Source organism: Loxodonta africana, chromosome 17, assembly GCF_030014295.1.
Source record: "Loxodonta africana isolate mLoxAfr1 chromosome 17, mLoxAfr1.hap2, whole genome shotgun sequence".
Classification (NCBI taxonomy): Eukaryota; Metazoa; Chordata; class Mammalia; order Proboscidea; family Elephantidae; genus Loxodonta; species Loxodonta africana.
Window position 1 is genome coordinate 1,081,216 of NC_087358.1, and position 19,946 is coordinate 1,101,161.

Below are 19,946 nucleotides of genomic sequence, written 5' to 3' on the forward strand. Positions count from 1 at the left end.
CACGCTGCAGGGCTCCGTGTGGTCAGGGCGCCTTCTGAGGCACCGGGAGTGATAGTCACAGGACCAGCATTCACTGGTCTTGCACATGCTGAGTAAGTCAGCATGTTGCTAGTTGCTTTAAATAAGTTTGATGTTGTTATTGAGAATATACACAACAAAACATACACCAATTCAAGCAGTTTCTCCGTGGACAGTGCAGTGACATTCGAGTTGTACAACCATCCCCAGCCTTCTTTTCTGAATTCTTCCTCCTCCATTAACATAAACTCACTGCCCACAAGCTTCCTGTCTAACCTTTTGAGATGCTGTTTTCGGTTTGATCCCATATAGATAGCTTTTAAAAGAGCACAATGTTCAAGGCAGACATTCTTTACTTATTAAGTTGAACTATTGTTTGGTTTAAAGAAGACTTTGGGATATTTTTGGTTTAAGGTTTAAAGATTGTCTCAGGGCAGTAGGTTCAGGGGTTCATCCAGCCTCAATGTCTCTATAAAGTCTGGATTCCGTGAGAATTTGAATTTCCGTTTTGTATTTCCCCCCTTTTGATCAGGATTCTTTTAATGAATCTTTGAGCGAAACGTTTGGTGACGGTAGCCCAGCACCATCCATGTCTTCTCATCTCACGGAAAGGAGGCAGCTGTCATGAGGCAGTCAGCCACGCGTTAACCCCTGTCCCAGGTGAACTGCATCTGCTGGTGTTGCCTTGTACACACTTTTCTGCGTTGGGTTCGGATTTTGGACGTGAAGCTCGACCTTTGTGATACGTGTTTCCTAACTTACCTGCCCACCAAGAACCCTGAAAAACCAGGCTTTGCATCAGCTGATTAGTAACTTACTTCCTTTACGTTCAGTTTGTTGTTGGGTGCTGTCAAGTCCATTTCAACTCAAGGTGACCCCATGTGACAGAATAGAACTGCCGCATAGGGTATTCTAGGCTGTAATCTTTGCAGAAGCAGAGCAGCTGGGTGGGTTTGAACCTCCGACCTTTCAGTTAACAGCTGTGCACTTAACCCTTCTGCCACCGGGGCTCTTTGCTCAAAGTTCGGTTTGCCCCAAACTCATCCCATTCGCGGTGTTTTCCAGGCTAAAGAGCAGTTAGTAGGAACCTCATAGCACATCCTTACCCTTCACCTTGGTGTTTACAAACGGGGGACCCTAACACAGGGGGTCCCCTAACAAAGAATAAACATTTATTTAAAACGAAAGTAAACTTCTGTAAAGCATTGCACAGGAGCAGCTATTTTCCAGGAACCTTGTATGGTTATTTCTAGATTAAAAGTTTCATGGACTAAATCCAGACCAGAGAAGCAATTTGTTTGGTTTATTAGTGTTGTTATTATTTTTAAAAATCAGGGTGTGTACAACTTACCAGCAATTCTTATTGTTAAAAAAATTTTTTTTAATTGCTGGAACACTGCGTCTGCCACCGTTCTCTTTAGCCATGGTATGTATTAGGCGTGTGTTACCAGTTTGCCACCAAAAAAATAAACCAAACCAGTTGCCATTGAGCCAATTGCAACTCATTGTGATCCTACGTATGCTAAAGTGGAACTGTGCTCCATGGGGTTTCCAGTGGCTGGTTTTTCGAAAGTAGATGGCCAGGCCTTTCTTCTGAGGTGCCTCTGGGCAGATTGGAACTCCAACTTTGCATTTAGCAGTCGAGCACTGGAACATTTGCGCCTCCCAGAGACCCCTCCAGTTTGCCACAACTCCCAGGAATGTTTCTTTTGCCCTGCCTGCTTCAGTCCCCTACACAGCCCGGCCAGACACCCACACACAGCCAGGGCACCACCTGTGCTGTTCACAGAGCGAGAAGCGTTTTCAGAACTGTTTGAAGCTAGCATTACGTCCAGCACCGCTCTCCAAACATCCAAGTATTGACTCTCAGGGCCACGTTTCCCCCCTTGGGGATTATTTTTCCCAATCTCCTGTTGTTGTGTGCAATCGAGTCGACTTGGTCTCATAGTGACCCCATGTGACAGAGTAGAACAGTCGCATAGGATTTTCTAGGCTATAACCTTTACGTAAGCGGATCAGCAGGTCTTTCTCCCACAGCCACTGGATGGGTACGAACTGCCAACCTTTCAGTTAGCAGCTGAGCACTTAACGATGGTGCCCGCTCTGTACTGAACACCTTCATGCTTCTCCTAATAGATTTCTTTCTTCTTTTTCCAATTATCGTTCTAAGATGTTTCTGCCTGATTAGAAACTGTGCCCACGATCTTAGCGACCTACTTACAGGCATCTTTTGGGAGATCCTCTCAGCAGTATCGTATAAATTTAATTCTTTTCCAGGCACTGAAAATTATGAGCTGAATCAGACTCTTGAGATAAACCACTTCTTTGGCTTCCCCCCAAAATCAAACCCATTGCCATCGAGTTGATTCTGACTCATAGCGACCCTACAGGAAAGAGTAGCGCTGCCCTGTAGGGTTTCCAAGGCTGTAATCTTTACAGAAGCAGACTGCCACGTATTTCTCCCATGCAGCAGCTGGTGGATTTGAACCACTGACCTTTTGTTTAGCAGCCGAGCACGTAACCACTGTGCCACCAAGGCTCCCTTCCTTGGCTTGGCCGCCCTTCTTGAATACCACCTTGAGGTAGCTGACATGGTGTGCTCCTGAGCTCAGATCAGATTATTTGTGCTCTCCCCAAGGACTCTGCTGTTGTGGTTTCTATTTCCTTGGACTGTGATTTAATTTCTTAAGTGGAAGAATGGCAAGTGTTGTTGTTAGGCGCTGTCCAGTCAGTTTTGACGCATAGTGACCCACGTGGCAGAGGAGGACTGCCCGTAGGGCTTCCTAGGCGGTGATCCTTATGGCAGTAGATTGCCAGGCCTTTCTCCGTGGAATCACTGGGTGGGTTTGAAGCGCCAGCCTTTCAGTCAGCAGCTGAGCTTAACCACTGAGTCTCCTGAGTGGCAAGCAGAGTAAGCCTTTCTAAAGCACTGGTCGAGAGCAGTGAAGGGTGTCTTGATAGAAGAAACCAATCACAGTAACAAGATTGATGCAGCGTTAACTTGGCGAGAGACCAGACTGGAAATTTTTGAAGTAAAGTCCGTTCTCCACACCCTTCTTTTCCACATATTCCAGGGGTCTTCAGAATTCTGTTCTTAAATGACACCCCAAATCTCTCAGAGTGATGCCAACGCTGAGGTCTACCTGCTGTGCCTTACAGATAGAACCAGAAACCAAACCAGTTACCTTCTAGTCGACTCCCACGTGCAGCCATCCCAGGTGTGTCGGAGTAGAAATGTGCCCCGCAGGGTTTTCAGTGGTTGACTTTTCAGAAGCAGACGGCCAGACCTTCCTTTCGAGGCACCTCTGTGTGGACTCGAGCCTCTGGTCATTTAGTGCGCAGCTGAGCACATCACTGTTTGCACTGCCCAGGGACTCCGCCTTACACATACTGGCCCTGATAGTAATAGCTGCACATTCCTTTCAGCTCAGTAATGAGGTCACTCCTGAGGTTCATACTTCGACCAAAGATTGAACAGGCCCATAAAACAAAACGAGACTAACGGGGCGCACCAGCCCTGGGGCAGGGACTGGAAGACAGAAGGGGACAGAAAAGCTGTAATAGGGAACCCAGGGTTGAGAAGGGAGAGTGTTGACATGCCGTGGGGTTGTTAACCAATGTCATACAACGATGTATGTACTAACTGTTTGATGAGAAACTAGTTTGTTCTGTAAACCTTCATCTAAATACTGTCCGGGACCCTCTGTTGTGATCCCTGTCAGAGCAGTCAGTGGTGGTACCCAGGCACCATCTAGTTCTACTGGACTCAGTCTGGTAGAGGCTGTGGTAGATGTGGTCCATTAGTCCTTTGAGCTAATCTTTCCCTTGTGTCTTTAGTTTTGTTCATTCTTCCTTGCTCCCGAAGGGGTGAGACCACTGTAGTATCCTAGATGGCTGCTCACAGGCTTTTAAGACCCTAGACACTACTCACCAAAGTAGAATGTAAAACGTTTTCCTTATAAATTATGTTATGCCCATTAAGCTAGCTGTTCTCTGAATCCATGGTCCCCACAGCCCTCAGCCCAGCAATTCAGTCCCTCAGGGAGTGTGGCTGTGTCTATGGAGCTACCGTGATTTTGCTTTGTAGAAGTTGTGCTATCTTACCCTTCACCAAAGTTTCCACTTATCTATTGTCATTTGTTTTTCTATCCCCACCCCTCCCCTCCCTCGTAACCATCAAAGACTGCATCTTTTGTATGTAAACCTTTTTCATGAGTTTTTACAGTAGTGGTCTCATACAATATTTGTCCTTTTGTGATTGACTTATTTCACTCGGCATAATGCCCTCCAGATTCATCCATGTTATGAGATGCTGCACAAATTCATTGTTGTTTTTTATCATTGTGTAGTACTCCATTGTGTGTAAGTACCACAGTTTATCCATTCATCCATTGAGGGGCATCTAGGTTGTTTCCATGTTTTTGCTATTGTGAACAATGCTGCGGTGAACATGGGTATGCATATGGCTGTTCGTGTGACGACTCTTATTTCTCTAGGATATATTCCCAGGAGTGGGATTGCTGGATCATATGGTATTTCTATTTCTAGCTTTCTGAGGAAGCACCATATTGTTTTCCAAAATGGTCATATTTTGCATTCCCACCAGCAGCGCATAAGAGTTCCGATCTCCCCGCAGCCTCTCCAACATTTGTTATTTTCTGTTTTATTGATTTGTGCCAGTAATGCTGGGGTGAGATATCTCATTGTGGTTTTGATTTGCATTTCTCTGATGGCTGGAGATCGTGGGCATTTCCTCACGTGTCTCTTGGCCACTTGAATGTCTTCTTTGGTGATCCTCTGTCTGTTCATTTCCTTTGCCTATTTTTTAGTTGGATTATTTTTGTTGTAAAGGTGTTGGATTTTCTTGTAGGTTTTCGAGATTAGACCTTTGTCTGATTCATAATAGCCAGAAATTTTTTCCCAGTCTGTAGGTTCTCTTTATACTCTTTTGGTGAAGCCTTTTGATGAGCATAAGTGTTTAATTTTTAGAAGGTCCCTGTTATTTGGCTTATCCTCTGGAGCTTGTGTGTTGTTGGTTATCATTTGTATCCCGTTAATGCCATGTATTAGGGCCTGTAGTGTTGATCCTATTTTTTCTTCTATGAACTTCATAGTTTGGGGCTTTATATTTAGGTCTTTGATCTATTTTGAGTTAGTTTTGTATATGGTGTGAGGTATGGGTCCTGTTTCATTTTTTTTGCAGATGGACGTCCAGTTTTGCCAGCACCATTTGTTAAAAAAACTGTCTTTTCCCTATTCGATGGACTTTGAGTCCTTATTGAAGATCAGGTGACCACAGGTGGAGGGATTCACATCTGGGTTCTCAATTCTGTTCCATTGGTCAATGTTTGTGTTGTTGTACCAGTACCAGGCTGTTTTAACTACCTTACCTGTATAGTAGGTTCTGAGGTCAGGTAGTGCAAGTCCTCCTACTTTATTCTTCTTCTTTAGTAGTGCTTTACTTATCCAGGCTTCTTCCCTTTCCATATAAAGTTAATGATAAGTTTTTCCATCTCGTTAAAGAATATCATTGGTATTTGGATCAGTATTGCATTGTATTTGTAAATCACTTTGGGAAGAATTGTCATTTTCACAATGTTGTGTCTACCTATCCATGAGCATGGTATGTTTTTCCATTTATGCAGATCTCTCTTGGTTTCTTGCAGTAGTGTTTTGTAGTTTTCTTTGTATAGGTGTTTTACATCCCTGGTTAGATTTATTCCCAAGTATTTTATTTTTTTAGGGGTTATTATAAATGGTATTGTTTTCCTGATTTCCTTGGTTCTCTTTATTGGTATATAGGAATCCAACTGATTTTTGTATGTTTATCTTGTATCGTGCCACTCTGCTTAATCTTTCTATTAGTTCCAGTAGTTTTCTTGTGGAGTCTTTTGGGCTTTCTGTGGGGCCATACAGTATTTCATGAATTTTCATGGTCCCTGAGGTAAGCACTGGTAGCCTCGTTTTACATACCAGGAAACTGAGGCTTGAGGACATTAAATAGCTTACCCATGGCAGACAGTGATCCTTGGATGCAAGGTTCACTCTGTGGCAGAATGTTCTAGATGTTGACGTAACCTAGAGAAGATGAGCACATACTTAAAGACCACATTCCAGATCTATAATTGTTTTTCCCCCAATTAGCCCAGTAAGCTAAATTGCTTGCAGTTCAAAGGAAAATAAATTTTCTGTTTCCATTTTTTTAAGCCAGTTGTTCCAATGTTAGCTTTTTGCCTGAATTTCAACAATTTTATCCAATTTTGAAAAATGGTGTCCTAGAGCAGCTTCATATGATATAAAACCTATAAAAAGTAGTTTGAGGGTCTTTATTTGCATCTCTTTTTTTTTTTTAATTATTATTTATATAATATTTTTTCTTTATGGCTCTCTCCTTATCTGGCCAAGAACCAGAATTTCTTTAAAGGAGTTTTCTTTATCAGAAATGTCTGGCTATAAGAACAGTTGTAAAATAAATTGTAATTTGCTTGATAAGTTTATCAGCAAAGAAAGGAAAAGGTGATAAAGCAAAGGGACCATGAGTTTCGGAAACCTACTGGTGTCGAGTCGATCCCAACTCACAGTGACCCCATAGGACAGACTAGAACTGCCCCATAGGGTTTCCGAGGCTGTAAATCTCTACAGAAGCAGAGTGCCAAGTCTTCCTCCCGCAGAGCAGCTGGTGGGTTCAAACTGCCCACCTTTTGGTTCGCAGCTGAATGCTTAATCACTGAGTCACCAATAACATAACGTGTTCCTAGTATTTGGCTGCCAAACTAATTGCAGACATCTTCTAGAACCAGAAACGTGTGGACTGACATGATCAAGGACTGGCAAGTCTGAAGAGTTGACTTGGACCATCAGGTGGTAAAAGAAGGCTCAGTGCCAAGACTGCAGGGAGGAAGCCAACATGGAAGGACGGGGAAAAGGAGACCTTCCCGAAATTAAGTTTTGGCAGGATGAGGGCCCGTACATGCCAAGCTTTAACTGAAAGCAGATTACAATGGTTGGGTGACGAGCTGTGCGGGAAAGGGAGCTGATGACTTTGGCGCCTCCAACGCACAGATGACTCCGTCTTTCACAAACGTAAGCGCGTTCGCTCAGGTAAACAGCATCTCACTGATGTATGAACCACAACCTTTAGGCGTACCTTCAAGGAGAATGAGAAATTAGAGATAAGTACTTTAAAAAAGAAGGAGGCCTCCTGGCTCAATAGTTAAGTGCTCAGCTACTAACTGAAAGGTGGGCAGTTCAAACCTACCAGTGGCTTCTCGGGAGAAAGTCCTGGGGATCTGCTCCCATAAAGATAGCAGCCTTGGAAACCCTACGGGGTAGTTCTGCTGTGCACTGTAGGGCCGCTGTGAGTCGCGATCACCTTGATGGCGCACAACTACAGCAGTAATTTTTAAAAAGAGGACGTTGGTGGCTCGGTGGTAGAGTTCTTGCCTTCAGTGATGGCGACCTGGGCCTGATTTCTGGCCAGTGCACCTCATGTGCAGCCCCCACCCGTCCGTAGGTGCAGGCTTGTGTGATGCTGGACAGGTTTCAGTGGAACTTTCAGACTAAGATACTAGGAAGAAAGGCCTGGCAATCCACTTCAGAAAACCAGCCAGTGAAAACCCGTGGATCACAGCGGTCCGACCTGCAGCTGATCACGGGGACAGCAGAGGACCAGTGAAAACCCGTGGATCACAGCGGTCCGACCTGCAGCTGATCACGGGGACAGCAGAGGACCAGTGAAAACCCGTGGATCACAGCGGTCCGACCTGCAGCTGATCACGGGGACAGCAGAGGACCAGTGAAAACCCGTGGATCACAGCGGTCCGACCTGCAGCTGATCACGGGGACAGCAGAGGACCAGTGAAAACCCGTGGATCACAGCGGTCCGACCTGCAGCTGATCGCAGGGACAGCAGAGGACCAGGCAGCGCTTTGTTCTGTTCTGTTGTGTGTGGGGTCCCCTGAGTCGGGAGCCGACTGTGGCAGCTAACAGCAACGACATTTTAAAAAGAGAAAAGGAAAACACACGGGCAGATATGCTGTACTCAGTGATTCGAATAATTGGACTAAATTTCTTGCTTTTATTTTTGCAATTGTTTATAATCTCACAGAAAAAATTAAATAGAAGACAGTAAAATATTTTAGTGTCTCCAACACAACCAGAGACATACCTGCTATAAAGATCTACCCACTTGTAGGGCTGAAAACTGGGAAGGCCCAGGGCTGCAGAGATCCCCCGTTTGGTTTGTAGAGGGCACTCTTGTAAAGAAAATGCCTTCTCATCTGCACACCCAGTGATGTAAGCGTCACCATGGAGACCTCATTCCAGGGAGGGGACCGGATTCCACAGTCTTGCGCTGGGAACGTGTGACTGGCAGATGCTGTTATTGCCTTTGTTTGAATCTCAGCCCTAGCGGAGCAGCCCAGCCGGAAGCAGAGAGGACTGGAAGCCCATATTTGTCTGCACTGGTTTTGTGTCCCCTGTAAGCAGCCTAGTCTCCTGGGATGAGTGTGCATAAGGACAAATTAATGGAGAAGACTTGGAGTTAGATTTCCCAGCAGAGTCAGAAGAATGAATATTTGCCTTGAGCCGTGAGAAATGATTCAACCTTGCCTTTTTAAAAACATTTTCCCCTCATTTTATTAGACACTCTTTTTATGGTTGTTGTTGTTGGGTGCCGTCAAGTCGATTCTGACTTACAGCGACCCCAACAACAGAGTAGAGCTGCCCCACAGGGCTTTCTAGGCTGTCACCTTTATGTTGACCTTAACGACGTGGATGGAGTAAAGCTTTCTGGACCTCCATTTGCTGATGTGTCACGACGCAAGTGAGAAGAAACAGCTGAAAACAGCAACAGTCTTTATGGGAGCAGATGACCAGGTCTTTCTCCCAGCGAGCTGCTGGGTGGGTTTGAACTGCAGCCTTTGGTTAGCAGCCGAGTGCTTAACCTTTGTGCCACGAGGGCTCCGTCATCAGACACTACTGGGCATTAACAATGTCTAATAGTCTATATGGAGCCCTGGTGGCTGTAACCAAAAGGTCAGCAGTTCGAATCACCAGCCGCTCCTTGGAAACCCTCAGGGGCAGTTCTCCTCTGTCCTATGGTAGGGTCACTATGAGTCGGAATCAACTCGATAGCAACAGGCTTATTTTTGTAACAGTCTATATTGTGCATCAGCTAGACACTGTTAACGCAGTGTATGTGATAACTGTCATAATGGTCTTACTAAGTGAAATTCAGAATACACAGCCACAAAGGTACACAGTCCTGTGCGTTGGAATAGGTTTGGTTTTGGTAGTCAAGGGCTGGTATCTGAATCCAGACTAACCTGGTTGCAAATTCTTGGTATCTTCTACAGGTCGGTTAATCTGTTTTGTTTACTTATTTATTTATTCTGTCAAATGGGGATACTATTAGCATCTGGTTTCAGGTGGTGCACATGGTTAACATGCTCAGCTGCTAACTGAAAGGTTGGTGGTTTGCGTCTACCCAGAGGTGCCTCAGAAGAAAGGCCTGGTGATCTGCTTGTGAAAAACCAGCCGTGGAAAACCCTGGGGAGCCCAGTCCTGCTCTGACACACGCGGGGTCACCATGAGCCCGACACACGCGGGGTCACATGAGCCCGACACACGCGGGGTCGCCATGAGCCCGACACACGCGGGGTCGCCATGAGCCCGACACACGCGGGGTCGCCATGAGCCCGACACACGCGGGGTCGCCATGAGCCCGACACACGCGGGGTCGCCATGAGCCCGACACACGCGGGGTCGCCATGAGCCCGACACACGCGGGGTCGCCATGAGCCCGACACACGCGGGGTCGCCATGAGCCCGACACACGCGGGGTCGCCATGAACCCAACACGTGGGGTCGCCATGAGCTGAAGTCGTCCCCACGACAGCTGGTTACGACAGCACCCGTTGCTGCTGTAAGGTGCCGTCAAACTGATTTCCGACTCCTAGTGACCCCGTGTGTCGGAGGAGAACTGTCCCATGAGGGTTTCTAGGCTGTGGTCTTTATGGCAGCAGATCCCCAGGCCTTTCTTCATTGGAACCGCTGAGTGGGTTTTAACTGCCAACCTTTCAGTTAGCGGCTGAGGGCGTAGCCACAGCCCCACCGGGGCTCCTTTAGTAGCCTCCGAGTGCTGTTAGGTAAAGCCCGCCTGTCCCCTAGTGCTGAGGGTTCAAGGTGATAACACAGATAGAATTACTCTTGCTGCTACATCACACCAAAAAGAGAGCTTTCATCTTTTCTGTATGTCTTTCTTATATAATTACTTATGGTAAAAAGTTGTATTAGAATCAGCGCAGAAACTGATAACCAAGAGAATTTAAGTAACTTGTCCAGAGTCATCTGATGCTGATAGCAAAGCTGACCCCCCCCATTCCAGTGCGTCATCGAGCACACCTGGCAACTACAGTCCGTGGTTTCCCAGGTACAGTGCGTAGAGTGTTATTCTAAGCCCCGGCAGAGGGATAAATGGAATTACCTGGGGGGGGCGGGGGGGAGGGATTAGATTTTCATGTAATAACCGAAGCACTAGGTAAGATGTGCAAGTTACTTAATAGACACCCAGCATTGTTTGCCATAAACTAATCGCCTCTTTTCTGGATTGCATATAACCAAAACCAAACCCGTTGCTGTCAAGTTGATTCCAACTCATTGCATTTATCAGGCATAAATTTTCCTTTCCGCTGTAGGGGCATGTTGACAGGGGACTGTTTCCTCAGAGGAATACGAATTTCTAGTTCTTACCAAACTGAAAGTTGATGATGGATCCCGAGAGGCCGTGGGTAAGACACCGGTTCACAGCTCTGGTCTGGTAATACCAGGTCAACATACTTGCAAATGCCTTTCTGTAGCATCTTTACAATGGAAGCCTAAACCATATCCCAGATCCGTGTCAGCAGCTTTCCCAGCTTCACACAATTCCTTGATGCTAATACAAAGTATGGAAACACTGGTGGTGTAGTGGTTAGGTGCTACAGCTGCTGACCAAAAGGTCGGCAGTTTGACTCCACCAGGTGCCCCTTGGAAACTCTATGGGGCAGTTCTGCTCTGTCCTCTGGGGTCACTATGAGTCGGAATCAACTCACCTACAAAATATAAAGAACCTGGTGGTGCAGACGGTTAAGCACTCAGCTCATCGCCGGTCCAAACCCACTTAGCGACTCCGAAGGGGAAAGACATGGTGATCAGCTCCCATAAAGATGACAGCGTAGGAAACCCTATGAGGCAATTCTGCTCTGTCTCATGGGGTCACCATGAGTCACAGTTGACTCAACAACACCTCACAACAACAGCAATGCAAAGTCTGTCTTTCACCAAAGTAATACTGGTAGAATCCCTATTCGAAAAGTGTGAAGGGCTACCAATTTGCTACATTTTATCAAAAATCTACTTCTGAAAGAACCCTATGGGTATAGTGCTCAGAAGCTAGCTAACCAGTTGCAGCCGAGTCAGTTCTGACTCATGGCGACCCCATGCTTGTCCGAGCAGAACTGTGCTCCATAGGATTTTCAATGGCTGGTTTCCAGAAGTAGATTGCCAAGCCTTCCTTTCAAGGCACTGTGGGTGGACTTGAACCTCCAGCCTTTCAGTGAGCAACCAAGTGTGTTAACCATTGGTCCACCCAGGGACTGGGTTCAGAAGCTACATACTCTGATTTTAAATTTTTATTTGTTTAAATTAAGTTTAAATTTCATTTATATTTATTTGGAAATAAAAATACTTGGGGTATTAACGATAGCTAAAATTTATTGAAGGCTTTGTCTTCTAAGGAGACACAGTCTTAACTCATCTAATCCTCAAATCAGCCCATACGGTAAACTGAGTCACAAAGGGTAGCAGAGCTGGAGTTGACTCAGGACCCAGGCTCTGACAACAGTGCTGTACTGCTTTGGGAATTGTGCCAGAGCAGACTTCCAGTAGTTCCGAAGAATGGCACCCAGTAGACTGAATTTAGGGTTATCAGAAATGGTGCTCCCTGTAAGACGCTGACTGAGGGTCGTGACTCGCCCACATCAGCAATGGTGACAGAGCCCGGGCTGGAACTCAGACAACCAGACTCCAGACCTGATACAAAGCCAAGTTCATCCCTGCTGAATTACTGATTAAAAATGGTATGCTAGGAACTCTTTGGATTGCAAGTTTGCACTCATATGCACTGGGATAGAAGAGGTGAATGTCAGGCAGCTGTACCCTAAAAGCCTAGCACAGTGGATGAGTCACGTTGGATTGAAGTAGATGAAGAGGGCGGTGCTTGAACCACTGACTGAGCCTTGGGCCTCAGGCGGAATGAGTAAGCAGAGAGTAGGCAGGACGGGATACCAAATGAAAAAAAAAATACATATGAAAACTCACAAAAGTAGGAAAGAACAAGCCCTTTTCAGGGGAGAATAAGTAAGAGAGAGATTGGAAAATGTTTCAGGTTAGAGCATAGTCCATCCATCTGTCCGTCTGCCCATCCACCCACCCACCCACTGACCCATACCTGTTGTTGTCAAGTTGGTTCTGATTCATAGCGACCCTATAGGACAGAGTAGAACTGCCCAGTAGGATTTCCAAGGAGCAGCTGGTGGATTCGAACTGCTGACCTTTTGGTTAGCAGCTGAGCTCCTAACCACTGCACCACGAGGGCTCCCCCATTCACCCATCCACCATCTATTCCATCCATCATCATGCATCCATTCATCCTTCACCATCCGTCCATCCATCCTTCCATCCATCCATCCATCCATCCATCCATCCATCCATCCATCCATCCTCCATGCATCCATCTATCCTCCATCCATCCACTGACCCATCCATCCATCCATCCATCCATCCATCCATCCATCCATCCATCCCATCCATCCCATCCATCCCATCCATCCATCCCATCCATTCATCCACCCAAACACTTATCCACCATCAGTCGCATCCATCCATCCTCCATCCATCCATCTATCCTCCATCCATCCACTGACCCATCCATTCATCCATCCATCATCCATCCAGCTGCATCCTTCCATCCATCCATCCTCTGTCCATCCATCCATCAACCCACCCACCCATCCATCCAACAAATGCTTATTAAGTATCAAGCACTATGCCATGGCTAGAACTACTGTAAACAGGGAAGGTGGGTTGGGCCCAGATTTTGAGGTGTTTGCCAAGCTCAGAAAGAATGAACTTTAATTTGGTGATGGTAAGCCATAAATAGTTTTCTGAGCAATAGAGAGAGATTTTGGAAGTTTGCCAAGTAAAAGCAGACTGAGAATTAAACTGATGGATTGGGGAGAAAGGAGGCACGTCTGACAAAATCCATGAGTGGGAAGAGCTGAGGCCCACAGGGAGGGGCATAACTCTGGTCAGACATGGGCATGGGGAGGGGCCAAGAAGAGGACTGGGTTTAAGCGATGCTGCAGAGGCAGAATCTATGGCCCTCGAGAGACAATGGAGAAGAGCAGGCACTGACAGTGCCAACTCTTCGTGGGGGAGGGGACAAGGGGTTGATGGTGAGGCAGGAAAACTTGGAGAGGTGCCATTCCTTCTCCCACAGGTTGGATGACTCTCTTTTCTCAAGCTTATATTTCTGCCTTTGCATCTTCCTTGTATCTAGTCTTTTTTTAATTTTATTTTTGGTGACAATATTCACAGCAAAACCTGCAACAGTTAAGCAATGTCTACGTGTATGATTTGGTGACGTTGGTTACATTCTTCACGTTGTGTTACCTTTCTCTGTATCCTTTTCTGAACTGTTTCCCCATCATCAACATAAACTCACTGCCCCCTGAGCTGCTCATCTAACCTTTCAAGACGCCGTCCTCAACTCGATCTCGTATGGAGAATTCTTTAGAAGAACACGATGCTCAAGAGGGACCTTCTGTCCTAATTAAGCCAAAAAAAAAAAAAAAGCCAAACCACTGGTTTAAAGACGACTGGAGACAGTCTCAGTTTAAGATTTAAAGATTATCTCAGGGCAATAATCTTGAGGGTCATACGGCCTCGATGGCTCCAGAAAGTCTGGATTCCATGAGCATTTGAAATTCCATTCCACGTTTTCCCCGTATCCAATCTTGATGAATGCATTTAACATCTGATACCAACTGAGCAAAGACTTGTAGCAAGAAGTATTATTTTATCCATAAATAGAACTTATTTTTTTTTAAGCTGGCAGCCACATTGAATTTTTGAGAACATCACATTTTAAAAAGACTAACACTGTATAAATATGTAAAATTACATTATTATGCAAAACATTAGTTTTCTATTTTGCTAACTCTTAAAATTCTTTCATATCAGAACTGCACAGTAACGCCTGAAGGAGAACTCTCAAAGTGTATTTGTCTAGAGAAAAGGGTTGTAAATCTCCTCCATTACTCTTCGTTAAATGGAAAACATTGCAGCTACCTTTTGATCAGTGAGGGAGACAGTTGTTAGGTGCCGTCGAATAGATTCCATCTCAGTGACACCATGTAACAGAGTAGAACTACCCTGTAAGATTTCCTAGGCTGTAATCTTTATGGGAACAGATTGCCAGGTCTTTCTCCTGTGTAGCCACTGGGTGGATTTGAACCATCAACCTCTTGGTTAGCAGCCAAGCGCTTAAACATTGCACCACTCAGGCTCCTTGATGGAGAGCGAGCATGGGTAACTGAAGTGAACAGGTGATCTTCAGGCCATCTTTATTGTAATCTGGTGTTTCAGCTTCCTTCCCTATCAAATCTTTTTCCAAGGCTTCTAACTTGAAGATCTAACTTGATCTACTGACCTTACTTATCTTCCCCAGCGTGAGGCTGTGAGCAGGGAAGTGGCTAAAGGATGTAAAGCAGAAAGGACCAAAACTGGCAGTTTCTGATAATTGAACCAGTCATTTGATTTCAGTCATGGAAGATTGAGAGGTGAATGAATACATGTTGTTTGGCACTAACATGACTTTATCCCATCTTTTCCTCCTGCGTGATGGCAGTTAAATTCTCTTCAACAACCACCCCATTCCTTTTATGTTCTTGGAATCCTGGAATTGGAAGGGACACGAAACCTTCATCGTGTTTCATTTCCCATTGCCAAGAGAATAATACCTAACCCGTCCAAGATGGCGTGCTGTCTGCTCTGTCCTTCCACTCTCAGGCATGGAGGATGGTCATCAGTGAAACACTTAAAGGAGTTGGTTGTTTTTGTAGCTGCTGTGTGTCATCGAATTGATCCCAACTCCTAGTGACTCCACGTGATGGAGTAGGACTGCCCCATGGGGTTTTCTAGGCTGTAATCTTTACTGAAGCAGATGGCCAGGTCTCTCTCCTGTGAAGCCGCTGGGTGGGTTTGAACCACCAACCTTTTGGTTAGCAACCATGTGCTTAACCATTGCGCCACCAGGGTGCTGCCCAGCACTGTGTGTACCGTGTTGTGGTTTTGAACGTAGTTATTTGCCCACTTAGCAGTGGCATAGAACATGCACACATACATGAATGCCTTCTGATTAGCAGCCTGGTGTTCTGAAATGCAAACAGTGGGAATATGCTGAAAGAAGGGACAATTTCCTTTAGAAAATATTTTTCTTCTTTTGGAGAAGGGCCATCATAAGGTTTGTTTTCAAGGTTCATGCATGTTGTAGCATGTATTAGTATTTTAATCTTCTTATATAAGTGAATAATATTCCTTTGTATCACAATTTGTCCATTCAACTATTGATGGACATTTAATCAAAAGGACCATTTTTTACCGAAAGTGGAAGTTCTTAAAGACCTTCAGTCCATCATCCTCAACAACTACAATGTCCCTCTTCAATCTTGTGTTTTCAAGCTTTCACAGTCAGAATAAACACTGATAACCACGGATGTATCTCATTCGTTGTTGTTATTAGATGCCATCGAGTCAATTCCAACTCATTGAAACCCCATGTGACCAAGTAAACTGCCCCGTGGGGTTTCCTAGGCTGTAATCTTCACAGTGAGTAGATGACCTGGTCTTTCTCCTGTGGAGCCACTGGTGGGTTCGAACTGCCAACCTGTCAGTTGGCAGCTGAGTGCTTTACCATTGGGCCACCTGGGCTCCTTATTTTACTCATACTTAATGTTTATTATAAACTGTTATATAAATTTTGGTTTTGAAACGTCAACTAAGTGATTATTTAGAAATGAGAGATTCTTTGGAAAGACTACCTGAAGCCCACACATCATTGTATTTGGGGATTCTAAATAAAGCTATTTGTAAGGTTTTCACAGGCTAAATCTGATGAATAGCTTTATTTAGATTTCTTAAATGCAATGATGTGTGGGCTTCGGGTAGTTAGTGATGTATGAAGCATCAAAAGAAGATGGAAGGAATACACAGAGTCATTATACCAAAAAGAATTGGTCAATGATCAGTCATTTCAGGAGGTAACATATGAGTAGGAACCAATGGTACTGAAGGAAGAAGTACAGGCTGCACTGGAGGCGTTGGCGAAAAACAAGGCCCACGAATCGATGGAGTGCCAAGTGAGATGTTTCAGCAAACGGATGCAGCACTGGAGGTGCTCACTTGTCTACGCCAAGAAATTTGGAAGACAGCCACCTGGTCAACCAACTGGAAGAGATCCATATTTATGCCTATTCCCAAGAAAGATGATCCCACCAAATGTGGAAATTATCAAACAATATCATTAATACCACACACAAGTAAAATTTTGCTGAAGATCATTCAAAAACGGCTGAAGCAGTATGTCAACAGGAAACTGCCAGAAATTCAGGCTGGATTCAGAAGGGGACATGAAACCGGGGATATCATTGCTGATGTCAGATGGATCCTGGCTGAAAGCAGGGAATACCAGAAAGATGTTTACCTGTGTTTTATTGACTATGCAAAGGCATTTGGCTGGGTGGATCATAACAAATTATGGCCAACATTGAGAAGAATGGGAATTCCAGAACACTTAATTGTGCTCACGAGGAACCTATACATAGATCAAGAGACAGTCGTTTGAACAGAACAAGGGGATACCGATTGGTTTAAAGTCAGGAAAGGTGTGCATCAGGGTTGTATCCTTTCACCATACGTATGCAATCCGTATGCTGAGCAAATAATCTGAAAAGCTGGACTATATGAAGAAAAACAGGTCATCAAGATTGGAGGAAAACTCATTAACAACCTGCGTTATGCAGATGACACAACCGTGCTTGCTGAAAGTGAAGAGGACTTGAAGTATTGACTGATGAAGATCAAAGACCACAGCCTTCAGTATGGATTACACCTCAACATAAAGAAAACAGAAGTCCTCACAACTGGACCAATAAGCAAAATCATGATGAACAGGAAAAAAATTTGAAATTGTCAAGGATTTCATTTTACTTGGATCCACAATCAACAGCCATGGAAGCAGCAGTCAAGAAATCAAAAGACTCATTGCACCGGGCAAATCAGCTGCAAAAGACCTCTTGAAAGTGTTGAAAAGCAAAGATGTTACCTTGAAGACTAAGGTGCGCCTGACCTAAGCCATGGTATTTTCAGTTGCCTCATATGGTTGTGAAAGCTGAACGATGAATAAAGAAGACAGAAGAATTGACATGTTGGAGAAGAATATTGAAGATACCATAGACTGCCAAAACAATGAACAAATCTGTCTTGGAAGAAGTACAACCAAAATGCTCCTTAGAAGCAAGGATGGCGAGACTGCGTCTTACCTACTTTGGACATGTTGTCAGGAGGGATCAGTCCCTGGAGAAGGACATCATGCTTGGTAAAGTAGAGGGTCAGCGATCAAGAGGAAGACCCTCAGTGAGATGGATTGACACAGTGGCTGCAAGAACGGAGTTAAGCATAATGATTGTAAGGATGGCGCATGACCAGGCAGTGTTTCATTCTGTTGCACATAGGGCCACTATGAGCTGGAACCAACTTGATGGCACCTGAAAACAATGACAACAAATAAAGCTATGTTCTCCTGACTCCTACTCCGGGTCTTAGAACAGCACTTATAATTGTGTCAGAGTAGTGCTGCCAGAAGCCCTGGTAGTGTTGCGGTTAAACACTGATAAACAGAAGGTCGGTGGTTTGAACCCCCAGCTGCTTCACAGGAAAAAGACGTGGCATTCTGCTTCCGTAAAGATTACAGCCTTGGAAGCCCTGTGGGGCAGTTCTACTCTGTCCTGCGGGGTTGCTATGAACCAGGATGGCACATAGCAATAAGGATTGACGGCACACAACAACAAGCACACGACAGCTACCAAGGATTGACAAGAGAGCAAAACCCAGAAGTGCCCTGCAGGTGAAACTGCAGACAAATAAAGGAGGAGCTAACAGTGAACATGGTGGCCGTGGTGGATCCGTGGTAGAACCCGTCACCTTCCACGCAGGAGACTGGGGTTCAGTTCCCCGCCAGCGCACCTCATGTGCAGCCACCACCCTCTGTCAGCGTAGGCTTGTGTGTTGCATTCGTGCCACACTGGTTTCAGCATAGCTTCCAGACTAAGAGTGGGAAGAAAAGCCTGGTGATCTACATCTGAAAATTAGCCGATGGAAACCCTTTGGATCGCAGCAGCACAGCGTCTGATATATAGTGCTGGAAGGTGAACCCCTGAGCGTGGAAGGCACTCAGGATACACTGTGGTCACGATGACGGACTCAGACATACCAACGATCATGAAGACAGCGCAGGACTGGGCAGCATTTCACTCTGTCATGTTTGGGGTTTCCGTGAATCGGAGCCGACCCGGCGGCAGCAACAACGGCTGCGGGAGCAGCAGCCTGAGTGCTAACGCCGGTGTCACTGTCTCCACTTCCAGATCTCAGTGATAATCTTTCTGTGATTCCTTTAACGAAGGGTCATTTTTCTTTCAGCAGGAGGTAGAACGGGTCCAGAGGAGATAGTTACATTAACATTAGGACATCAATGTTTTTCTTCAGTAGTTTCCCAGAGCAGCAAGTACCGTGTGCGTACCTACTATAGGATCAGTTACTAAAACCTCCTTGCTCAGACCCCGTGCTTGCTCTTCCTGCTGTCAAGGCGCATGGCCTTCAAAAGGCTCCTGAGGAAACCCTTTTCCACATGTGGCTGCCTCAGCTCTGTTATGAAAACAAAGGGCTCTTACCTCATAGTCTACTGATGTATCACGTCATAAATGTGACAGTTACTGGTTCCACTTTGCTTATCCTGACTTCCTGCCGTCTGAAATGTAACATGTTTCTTACTAGGAACAGATGCTAGGATCCCTCTTTTGAAATCTCTCTGGCGAAGCGGTCCTGTTGATCCGTTAGATGGGAAGGGTTTGCGGAGGGGCTGGATGTGTTGACCCCATGCTGAGTCTCCTGCTTTTCTCTCCTAGGTGATGTGCCTTCAAGACTTCTTTGGTGACGATGACATTTTTATTGCATGTGGACCGGAGAAGTTCCGTTACCAGGATGATTTCTTGCTAGATGAAAGTGGTAAGGAAAAAAAAAAAAACAAATACAAAAAAAGTTCAAAACCAGGGGAAATTTGAGGCAGCTTCTCAAAACGAGCTGCACTGGGCCAAGGTTACGTCAATTCCGGAGCTACCACATCAGTTTCACATCCTCCACTGGCATGTCTCTTCCGATCTCAGGTTTCTTTGATTTTTTTTTTTAATATAGAAAACAGATGAGATGATCATTGGAAAAGTTAAATCATTTGGAAGAGTCAATGTCTAATGGCTAATTTATAACCGCTTAATTACTTGTGGAGCGAGTTTCTACATTTTTAATTATACACATTTTTTCTCAAAATTGATAGTTGAGGGATTCATACTCATAAGATTGTTGAGTATGTTTCTAGGAGCTCCTTCCTGTGGCCTCCTTCAGTTCCTAACTGGGAAGGTGGTTTGGTAACCTTTTTCTGTGAAATACTTCAGACTTTTATGTTATTAGCATCTGTGCGGTATCAGAAAGGAAGGAGCTAAGAAGCTGGATATGCTTGTCTGTCGTCAATAAAGAGTGGACAAGGAGGGCAAGGA

General features: G+C 45.2%; 1 protein-coding gene across 3 annotated transcripts in view; it reads left to right on the forward strand.

The window, feature by feature from the left end:
- Window positions 1-19,946, forward strand: part of DCLK1 (doublecortin like kinase 1) — a 406,473-nt gene that overhangs the window by 191,038 nt on the left and 195,489 nt on the right. For all 3 annotated transcript variants that reach the window (XM_010589360.3, XM_023547224.2, XM_010589359.3), the window contains exon 4: window positions 19,302-19,401. In XM_010589360.3, the coding sequence (XP_010587662.1) occupies window positions 19,302-19,401 (100 nt within the window). The remainder of the gene's footprint in view (window positions 1-19,301; window positions 19,402-19,946) is intronic.